Raw genomic sequence first — 12,090 nt, 5'->3', positions numbered from 1 at the left:
AATCTAAGCATATGTCGACTCTGATTATGCAGGTTGTATGGATTCTAGAAAATCTATTTCTGGATATGTTTTCACTATGTTTGGCACAACAATTAGTTGGAAAGCAACACTTCAGAAGGTTGTTGCTTTACCAACCACTGAAGCAGAATATATTGCTCTCACTGAAGCTGTGAAAGAAGCATTGTGGCTTGAAGGTTTTGCAAAGGAGCTGAAACTTCAAGGTCAAGGTATCACTGTTAAATGTGATAGTCAAAGTGCAATACACCTGTCGAAGAATTTAGCCTATCATGAGCGAACTAAGCACATTGATGTGAGGCTGCATTTTGTCAGAGGAGTAATCGAGCATGGAGAAGTCCAAGTGATGAAGGTTTCGACTGAAGACAATGCTGCTGATATGATCACCAAGACATTGCCGAGTTGCAAGTTTTTCCACTGTATGCAGTTGATAAAGTTGCATGAATAAAGCTAGTTTGTTCCTTTGATGTTGTATAGTTAGATCCAAGGTGGAGATTTGTGAGATATTGGATCGAACTCTAGTATGGTCGAAGGGTAGCTTCTTGGTTCGATAGGATTAAGCATGAAGTCGAAGGTTGTTCACATGCTTGTGTCGAAGATGCTAGGGTCGTTAGAATGTTAAATTAGGTTTTAGTGTTTAAACCCTAATTTGTTAAGTTAGCTTGTTTATTAAGTTGGCTTGTGTAATGGGCCTTGTGGAAAAAGCTCATTAGTTAGTATGGTAGGTTTTATTATAAATAGCATACTAGTCTCTCATCATTGCTAAGCTGCAAATCCTAATTTAGGGTGAGAGAGGTTATTTGTTATTCTTATAAACTTGTAATCTTGTTTTAAGAGAAAGTGAAAGAATAGCAGTTATAACCAATTCTTGTGTTCTTCTTTTCTTCCCAAATTCCATATTATACTTTGTTATCGGTATCGTTTTTCACAACAGAATGTCATACAACAACAACGAAAATGCATCAATTGCAAAAAAAACTTAACAACATTGGTCACAAGACTTGCAACTTAATCTGTCCGTAATCCGGGACAATTCAACACGATTCAACTTCACATGCAATTCGACATATTCAACATAATTCTGACATACCAACCTAACCAAAATAAATACAAGGATATACAAGTCATTCCTGCAAAGTTTCAACTATTTTCGGTTAAACAATTCTACCAGTTAAAACTACTAATTTTAGTATTCGATACTGTTTTTATCTACTTCTATTGCTACCGATTCACACTGCTCCTAATTACTTGTTCCCTGTTACTAATTATTTTCTGCTACCAAAACCCAAACTGTCATCAAAATATGTTTTTGTTATTTTTATAATACTCTGCTACTGTTCTTTTCTATTCTACTTATTAACACCTACACTGATATTTCTACTTATGTTGTTCGCATTATTTAGACTTTGTTAATATATATCAATTACCAATTACCAGTATACTAGTGTTACTAAATGAATTGAAATGAAAATAATGTAGGTTATGTTAAGAATCACTTTCTGGTACCTAATTAACAAATAATAAGAAAACAAAGGTGTGGCCCTCACCCCACAAATATGGGGCGCACATCCCAGAGCCAAGGGACGCCCACGCTTAGTCTCTGTGACCCCTGCCTCTTAATGCATCCACAGGGGCGCCCATCCCAGTTATATGGGGGCCCCGCCACAAACCCCAAACTTCATCTTCTTCATACGTTTCCAGAACTCTGCACTTATTAATTTCTTGTAAATTTTGTCCGATCGATTCACATAAACCAACACAACAATGATTGAAGCAACATAAATCATCACAGAAACAACAACTAAAATTTTCCTCCCACAATCGACAGAAAACAGCAATCAACAGAACCAATAATTTCTCATAGAAATCAAAACATTACAAAATAAACAAACAATCCATGGCACAAAATCATATAAGCTAACCCCACATACGATTTATCATAATCCCGGTTATAGAGATTGAACCTTACCCTTACCTTGGATTGGAGGTCGCTCTAAATTTCTCCAATTGAATTTCCCCCCAAATAGCCTCTTCTACGTGTTCCTCTCCAAACCCTTGGCATTTTGCTTCTATTTTCTTTTTCTGCTACAACCTAGTTTTTGCTTATACCTCTAATGCTATATTCCCTCTAATTCCACAAAATAAAAACTATATTTTTCTGTTACTTTCAATGGGCCTAAACTACACGCCCACTTACTACTACTAACACAATAACTAGCCCACTTAATTATTAGTCCCATTTAATCTACCATTATTCCTATGAATATTTATCCGACTAAACCGACTAATTTAATTAAATAATCACACAACAACTTTATAGCGACATATCATAATTTTAACAATTCACGACAATTAATCGAGATTAAATTAATTAAATAATTACGAGCGTTACAGTTACTAGTCAATATGAGTTTGTATGAGTCCACCCTTGTCTACTAGAGTGTACATAGAAAATGATTCTATGCACAACTCCACTTGTTGTGATCTCCTAGACTCGAAAACTCGTCATAGTCTACAAGTACACTTGTGAGATTGAGAACCATATTTGGAACCTTAGTCTAATGCAAAGAGTCCCTAAAACTTTCTAAAGCTTGATATTTTAATGTTCTTTCATTAAAGGAGAGAAAACATGTTATGGAGGAACATTTTTTAAGAGTAAACAAAATAAAACAATAAAGCATAAGAAGAAGAAATGAGGGAAAGGAGCTTCTATCTCAACAGGCTGGCTGTGATTTTCCTGACTGTGATATTTTAGTCAATGTTACTGCTAGCTTCGACTTTCCATGTATATGGCTTTCAATTTCTGCAAGTTTCACATCAACTTTTAGAGATAGTGATAAAAGGTTACTAAATGCAATAAAAAGATACAAATACCATAATAAAGTTTCATATCATAGAACCATATTCTCAACATTAAAAATCAGTCATATGCTGCAACAACAAAAAACTTGTTCAGCGCCATTAAAATTTGAAAATGGAACAAAATTGATAACTTTCTTCATGTTGATGAAATCTTACTTTGGCTTTCCTCCTCATTTTTGTTCAGCATGTTTTACTCCACTCTACTTTAAATCTTTTACTACTCTCTATTTTGGAAGCTAATTCGGAAGAAAAAAACACATCATATCCATCAATTTACACCTTCCTTAATTCTTTTTTCAAATTGAGAAAAAATATTATACACATCATCAGATCCATCCAAATATGTTCAAAAATAATAAATCAAAATATTGGAAATCATAAATCCAAAATAGAAAAACACAAAAAAAAAATAGGTATGATTAGTTATTTACCGGGAACATTTTTTCTCCTTTCGTTGTCCCATTTCAGGATCATATTCAATACATATAACAAAATATATGCAAGTAAGAAATTATTTGGAATGTCAACAACAAAACTGAAATCCCCCAATCAAAATGGTATGGAAGAAAAGTTGAACAAACACAAAGGCGAAAAATCTACAACAACAAAAACACAAAAGTTAAACAAAATGAAATCTAAAAGAAGAATATGGTGAAATTTTAAAAACAAAAAAGGTGAAGAATCAAAAACTACAACATCATAGTTTTAACATTGCAGCACACACATATTGCTCACGATTTGACCTTGAACACAATAAAATCGAAAATAAAAAGCATAACCTTGTAACACAACAAAACATATAAAACAACAATGACAATAATGAATAGACATACCTTATTCGTATAGATAAGATGAATGTTGATTTCAGATCTGGTTTTGATATAAGATCCTGTGGTTTTCATTTGAGATCTGGTTTTCGATTTCAGATCCACCAGGAGGCCGTTCCATTTAAGTTAGAAGAAAATTGCAAAATGAAATTAACAAAACCATGAAGAAGAACATATATTGATGAAGCAACAGAGATGAAGGATATTATTTTTGCAAAGAAGATTTGAATTTGAAAGTAGAGAGAGAATTTTTCTGATGATGCTTTTGTAGAAAACAAAAAGTTGGAAATGATGCTTTTGTAGAAGACAAAAAGTTGGAAATCATAGTTTGCTCCTTTGAACCAATCGATGCAAACTCAATTAGATTAGAGTAAAATGTGGAATTACATAGAAGAAGTAACCAAATGGTGTAAATATGATAGTTTAGTTGGAAAAAGTAATATTTAGACACAAATTGCCCCAAAATTGATGACATGGTAGAATTATAGATAAGGGCAGAAGTGTCTTTTCCAGAACAACTTCCTTTCTTATATTATAGATATTAAGTCTGATCATTAAGCAACAAAGAATCCTTTTTTGATATCGTAGTTCTTGTTTAATTGAATATAGTTCCAAGGTATCTAATATTTGAAGTGATCAATTTCTTCTCACGTTTACATTATGCAAAAACAAGCGAACAACATTTATTTGTAGCTATAGATGTATACAAATGGTATAAACTTTCCATTTTATATGTACCAATCCCTTTCCTTTTATTTGAATCCAAGCCTAACTTTAGGTGTTATCAACCTCATTTTGGTTAAACTTATCCTACTATTGTGTTTGAATGGAAAATTCATATTAAGTTTTGATATAATATGTTTCTTCTTTGGGAATGCTTGAGTTGAGAGACACATTGAAGTTCTACTCAAAGGAAGATATATTGCTTTGTTTATATCCTCCACCATATCTGTATTAGAATCAAAACTGTTTTTAGAGTTGAAAAACATCTGAAAAACTTTCAAGCATGATAGATGGAGTTTCTTGCTAGGCTTAGGAAAATCACTTAATCCGTCAATTAGAACAAGTTCAAGAAACTCTTTCTTCTTTTTCTCGACTATTTCCCTCACAAACGCAATTGAATCTTCAATTTCGAATTCAGGGTTCTCCATCATGTTAACCAAAACATAATTCAATTTCCCTTCTTCCATTTCCTTCTACAAAATCACATGAAAAAAATACTAAGTTGAAATAATATGAAGAATGTATAAACTAGATTTTAAGGGGAGACCGATTCAATGACCATTAATAGCTTAAGTGCTTAACTAATTTACCTGATAACTCTCGAGATCATTTAACAAACGAGAAATGACCATTAATAGATTTGTTAATGGTTCATACGGTTTCAGCCTAAGTTTCTTGGTTGGTTTCACAAAACATGAAGACGAAAGCACAATGAGATGCGCGCCAATTGAAGTCATGCCTGTTTCGAGGTAGCAATCAATAGATGGTTTGTGTCCATTTCTGCTCCAGTTTGCTTCTATGAGCCATGACAAGAAAATTTCAAACCACTTCACAAATGAAAAAAATTTCAAAATGTTATTATTGTCTATCAATACGGTCGATGATTATAATATTTTGAAAAAAATATAAATTTTGTAACACTTACTAGATCTTTTAAGTTTCTTGAGATATCATCAGAAGTTCCTTCTTGTTGGAGATATTTTCTAGTAGCTTCACTCACAAGATCGTCAAGTGCATCAAATATAACTTTGCTATGGCTACTTAGGCCTCTGGTATCCCACCTATTATTTACAAAAATACATATATCGTTATTATAAATGAGATATAAAGAAAGTACTTTGAAACATATTTCGACTATTTACCTTTGAACTGCTTCTGTGAGGATTTCTAGTTCATCGAGAGAACCAACACTATCAAAGAAATCGTCAGCAACTGTGATTATAATAGCAGTTTTAGCTACAAACATCCGTACGTAAGAGTCATGAGGGAGGGATGTTAAACTAGCAGCAACCGCGAAGTAACAATATGTGCTTTTTTCTCTGCCAAAACCCATATCACTCATACCATACTTTTCAGCCCACCTACATTTCAAAATCAAATATAATCCACTAAGAGTCCATTGAATTATTATCTTAATAGTTAGGTCAAACTAATTGTTGGAAATTGTACTATACCTCTTTATTTCTTTAAGCTCGTTTTTGTATATCAATTGCTTAAACTCGAAGTTTAGAGATGCAAGTTGTAGCAATTCATCGTTATAGAGACATGATACCCTATAAATTGTAGCAATTCATCATTATGATATGAATGCATTGATTCAAATATGTGCAATCAATTTGTGTATGCATCATGTGTGTACCTGTTATGTGATGTCTTCCCTTTCCATAGAGTGTTGGCTTCTGCTTCTTCTATCCATACTCTGTGTTCTAAATGATCCAATCGAGCAAACCATGGAAGACTCAACTCGTGCTCTATTTGTTGCGATAAGCCTCTTTTACCTGTTGAAACGATTTTCTCAAGTATTTTCCTAGAAAAGCTTCTAGCTTCCTCGAGTTCATATTCTCCGCAGAACATTAAGTTCGAAGCTCTGAACACGTGAAGCATTGCACTTGAGAACTGCTCGTAATTATTCTCAATCTCAGCTTTGGTTTCATCGTGGTTTAAAAACCAACAAAATCGCACTGCATGTATAAGCCACAATTAAAATTTAAAATGGTTATTAGTTATTATAATTAATTAAATAATTTTATGATTGATTCATACATGGTGATACTTTGAATCCATATGTCCTTAAGAGCTCAAATGCCATAGCATCTTTCTGAAGCTGCATAGTATTCATATTCAATGCTCTTACCACTGAACTTGCCTCATTATTATAATTCCTACAATTAAAATATACCAATTGATCAATATAAACTTTATAAGAAGATACTTGTTGACAAAAGTCTCTTACTTACCTATAAACTTGTGATAAAAGTACTTCAATCTCTCCTACAAAGTACTCTCCCAATCCAAATCTATGTAATTGGTTAGCAATGCAAAGCTTTATATAATCCTCCTCCATTGGATATGCCTGTGGAACTGACACATAAAAACCTCAATAAATCAGCACATATTTAACTATTAGCAACTTGATTTAACCGTTGACAGTGTTTAATAGCATATATAATATAATATAATATTATATAAGAAAAATGTTATTCTCATACCCAAAATATACATTACACCCTATTTATTGTTCATCAATACGGTAAATAGTGTTTTATTAAAATATAATAAAAAATTTATAAAAATATTTTTAAAATATTATTTTTTATTTTTATTTTTTTAGATTTTAGAAGATAGATATAAAAATGATGTGATTAACCAACTTGATCACTTCATTAACCAAAATTTTACTACTAAAAATTATTTTTAATATCTGAATACTTATTAACCAACTTCATCACTACGTTAACAAATATTTTACACTTTATTAACCAATTTTATTTTATTACTAAAAATTATTTTAAATATCTGAGTGTTTATTAACCAACTTCATCACTGCATTAACCAATATTTTACACTTAATTAATCACTTTTATGTTACCACTATTCATGCATTATTTATATCATTATTCATCATTGTTCATGTTACTATTTCTATTACTATTCACTCGTCATATCATTATTTAGGGTAAAAATAGTGTATGAATAACATAATTGATAATATAAAGCGATAACCAAACCTGCTTTTGGGCATCTGTGTGCCAAGGACTGTAAATATGAAAGGCATTTTTTGTTTCCATAATCCATGAATGCTTTTGCGGTGGCAGAGGGAGATTGGAACAATGAACCATCTTCCCTCAAGTGTTTACATATATCTTTTTCATCAACATAGGATGTAGGTAGAGCTTCAAGGTATGACAGTAAAGGAGGGTAACAGCTAAAATCTCCTTCAACCTCCTCCCTACATATTCATGCAAAGATAAATTTTTTAGTACATAATTTGCTATACATAATATAAATATAATTAAATCAATAAATGTGTAATACTTTTTAAGAATGCTTTTGCCACGATTATAAATATAGGACATGGTGTTCCTTGTTGATTGTTGGAAGTGCAAGTCTAAACCGACAATATCAGCAAGTTCAATGGTTGCAGGGAGAACAATAGCAAGCCAACGAGGGCACTCATCTTTCACTCCATTCAGCAGCTTATCAATATTTGCATCAATAAATGATCGTCCTACAAATTTCAAATATATAATCTTACAATATTAATTAATAAATCAAAAAATTGTATAAAAAAATCAAATAGTAATAATGAGTTTGAGTGGGGTTAGTCAATATAATATTACCATATTAATGAATAACTCAAATAACTTTGTTAAAAAAATCAAATAGTAATAATGAGTTTAAATGGGATGAGTGGGGTTAGTCAATCCAGACATATGAATATATATTTTTCAATCATCAAAATATTTGATGTGAGTGTTAATGTAAAATTATTTCAATCAAAGTATATTATAATATTATTTATTACAATCACAATATATTTTCGATAAACCAGTTTTAACATCAAATAGTTTCAGTCACTCCCTGATCACAATTGTGATGGATTAAACAATCGCCGCCTTAACTAATTTCAATGTCAATCACTAGTAAATCAACTAAACTTATCTTTAATATTATAGTTAAAAGTGAGAATAAAAGCATATTGGCGTACACAACCCTACTATCTAGTGATAGCCAAATTCCTTTTTGAATTAAGTGAGTATAAAAATAGAATGAATTAAATCATATGTTTAAAAAAAATTTCAATAAATAATGGTATATTAATCACAAGAAAGGTACAAGAGCAATCCACTTACCTCTTTATACAAGAGAGAGGTAAAATATTCCAGAAATAATAATTACAAGTCATAGAAGAACCGTTAACTACTCTAAACCACTTCCAAGAAACTAGTACAATTGCATTATAACACTCATCAAAATTGATCATATATTTAAATTAAGTTGTATTAAAAACTAAAGATGTACCATTTAAATTGTTAATAGTTTAAACAATTTAACAAATTAATTAAATTGAATCATATATTTCAAACAATTTAATTAATTAAATTTAAGTTAAACTCAATTTAAATAGTTTAAGTAACTATTTTTTAAAAGTATTCTTTAAATAGATTTTTTTTATAATAAATTTTTTTTTTCTAAAAATTAAAATAAACTGAAAATAAAAATAATATATTTTCCTAGAAAAAGACATAATTTTTTCGAAAATATAATATTTTTTTCTAAAATAAAATACAAAAATTTTCCCAAAAATAAAAAAATTGTGTAAAATTTTTTTTGAAAATAAAAAATAAATTTTCCGACTCTAGAAACAATAAGAAAATAATTAACTCATTTTCTTTCAAAAAATAAAGAAAAGTCACTTTTCTTGAAAATAAATTTTTTTCTTAAAAAAATTAAAAAACTACAACAAATAAAAATTCAAAAAGTAAAAAAGAAAAGTCTTGAAAATTAAAAATAAAAAATATTTATATTTTTTTATTTTATTTTTCAATAAATAAATTATAAATATAAAAACAATTTACAAATGCAAATAAATTATAAACTAGTTTAGAAATGTAAATTTATTTTGAACCTAACTGAAAATGCTTTCACAATTAAAAATTTTACACTACAACCACTACTTTTAATTATTATAATTAAAATTACTAGTATTTTTATTATTTCGAAAATAAAGGTATCAATCATTTGGATTAAGATATGTTTACGTTTGAAAATTTTATAACTTACCTAAAAAAATTATTATTTAAATTTCAAAACTTAAATCAAAAAATTAATTAATTTTTTTTTTAAATTTCATAACAAAAAATATGTAACCACCTCAAACAAAGCCTAAGTTTAAAAAAAAAATCTATTTAACCTACCAATATGAATTACATACTTAAAAAAAGTCCTTAGGTCTACTAGACCCAACTCATTAAATAAATATGAATTACATACTTATTATATTGAATTTTTTTTATTTGGAATAATTTAACTTTATAAATCAAAATTAATTTAAATTTATTATGATAAATTAAAATTAAAATATAATACTATACGAGAAAAAAGATATACCCTAACAATATAATTTTTATACAATCAACCAATTACCACCTTGTATTCTCCTAAATTACACTAACATTTTTAAGTTATTTATGTAGACCATTAATCTCATAACTTAAATTGTGTTTAGGGTAAAATATGATGTGAGTTTCTCCACACAAATCATAACCAAACTAATCCAACTAAACGTTGTTAAAAATTTGTAATTTTCATGCCAAAAAAAAACAAACAATATTGCCCTACCAATAAAATGTTGAAATGAAAAGCCAACAGATATTTATATGCATATATACCTTTCTCTACCATTAACGTGCCAGTGTTCCACTTTGTGAGTGCAACCATTGAAACAATAGTTGCTGGAAGACATTCAATGGTGTCACTCTCTCCCCAAAACCCTTCTGGTTTTTGATTGTTGATCAACCACTCTAAGTAATTCTTGAACATAGGTTGTGAAGGATATTCTAAATCAGGTATCATTGCTAACCATGCAGTGTCGTAACTAGAAAAACATACAAAAGAATATATATCAAAATTTGAAGAAAATATGTTTTTCTTTATCTTTTGAACTCTACGTTCGATGCAAGATAATGGAAGTTCCATTTCAAAGCAAAGATATACTCAATGTTTTCCAATAACTTCATCTATATATACTGTGTTGTTTTGTGGTTTACATGAGTCTTTGTCAACTGTGTGTTACACGTTTGCGTCAACGAACCATTTCTTCAACAACAGAATGTGTTCAAATGTAACTTCATTTGCCTAAGATATTTTTTAGTTTTTTATTATTATTATTTTTTTTTGCACATATACTTTTAATTTAATTTAAGAAAAAAACATTAGCATGTGATATGAATTTGGCTGCCGAAATATTTTGATTGCACGTCTTATTGAATTAGTTAATGTATCTTTTCTTTTGGTTCCCTATATTGGTTAAATTGCTAAGATGTCTCTATAAGGAAAAGAAATTGTAATTGATTTGTACATTCTTTCATTTAAGCAATTCGTGAGTAGGGATGATAACGGGGTTGGTTGGGGACAATTATTAACTCCTCCAAATTTAAACTCGAATCTTCAAATAGTCTCTGTTTTTCGCTCCAAATTCAATGGGATGGATAATTAAAACTCAAACTCAATCCAAACGGATTCGGATTGGGTTCGGATATCTCCGGCCACCACCATCCATTTTGTAAAATTAATTTTTAATAAAAATACTTATCTTTTTCAAAATTAAATTAATTTAAAAATAATAAAATGAAATAATGTAAAAAAATTCATATATACATTTCAAATATTTTAAATAATAAATACAAATCAAAATATCAAAACTTTGGCCACGTATTTAATATTCTAAATTATCAAAAATATATCATAATATACACAATGAAGTAAACGAGGCGGGTTCGGGGTGGGTACTAGTGTCCCCATTACCCGACCCGTACCCATATTTTGTAATTGGGGAAAACTCAAACCCGAACCCAAACCTAGTCAAAGCGGATTTTTCCCGTCAACTTCGGGGCGGGTTCGGATGGGTACCCGCGGGTATGAGTTTTGTTGCCATGCCTAGTGAGTATGGATGGCAACGGGTTGAGTCGGGTTTCACACTACCCAAACTCGTACCCAAAATCACTACCCGAACCCAAAGACTATTCGGGTGGCAAAATAACATCCACGCCTACACCCGTTAGGTTCGAGTTTTTTTACCCAAACCCAAACCCACAGCAAAATACATAAAATTCATTTTTCCTACAATTTTTCCATAACTTTCCACAATATATATATATATATATATATATATATATATATATATATATATATATATATATATATATATATATATATATATATATATATAAACGGGTGTGATTTCGGTTTTCGGACGCGGGTCTCACACTACTCAAACCCGCATTCAAAATATCAGGGGCACCCGAATCTAGTCAACTCGGATTTTCACTCGTTGACTCGAGTTCGGGTGCGGGTGGACCCCGTGGGTTTGAGTCTGCTTTCCATCCCTATTTGTGAGAAGAGGTTTATCGAGACGAATTACAAAATGCGTAAGTTTAATGGAGTTCATTTCAATGCATGTGATATGAATTTGGCTGCCGAAATATTTTGATTGCACATATTATTGAACTAGTTAATATATCTTTTCTTTTGGTTCCATATATTGGTTAAATTGCTAAGATGTCTCTATAAGGAAAAGAAATTGTATTTGATTTGTACATTCTTTTATTTAAGCAATTCGTGAGTAGTAGGGATGATAACGGGGCGGGTCGGGGACACTTAT

The 12,090-nt window shown here is 30.3% G+C and overlaps 1 protein-coding gene across 1 annotated transcript; it reads right to left on the bottom strand.

Annotated features, from left to right (window-relative positions):
* Nucleotides 1-4,259: 4,259 nt before the first annotated feature.
* On the bottom strand, nucleotides 4,260-10,406 carry LOC131623803 (S-linalool synthase-like). The gene is made up of 11 exons (XM_058894819.1): nucleotides 10,100-10,406; nucleotides 7,743-7,935; nucleotides 7,436-7,656; nucleotides 6,665-6,788; nucleotides 6,471-6,589; nucleotides 6,067-6,388; nucleotides 5,882-5,980; nucleotides 5,570-5,788; nucleotides 5,353-5,488; nucleotides 5,018-5,254; nucleotides 4,260-4,900 (listed from the first exon to the last, which is right to left on the bottom strand). Exons 1-11 carry the CDS (start codon nucleotides 10,404-10,406, stop codon nucleotides 4,457-4,459), a joined length of 2,421 nt encoding a protein of 806 aa, XP_058750802.1. The 3' UTR covers nucleotides 4,260-4,456.
* Between the last annotated feature and the right edge of the window lie 1,684 nt (nucleotides 10,407-12,090).

The sequence above is a fragment of the Vicia villosa genome, linkage group LG1, assembly GCF_029867415.1.
Source record: "Vicia villosa cultivar HV-30 ecotype Madison, WI linkage group LG1, Vvil1.0, whole genome shotgun sequence".
In the NCBI taxonomy this organism is placed as follows: Eukaryota; Viridiplantae; Streptophyta; class Magnoliopsida; order Fabales; family Fabaceae; genus Vicia; species Vicia villosa.
Note: the sequence above shows the minus strand (reverse complement) of the source record. Positions and strands in the feature narration are given on the sequence as shown.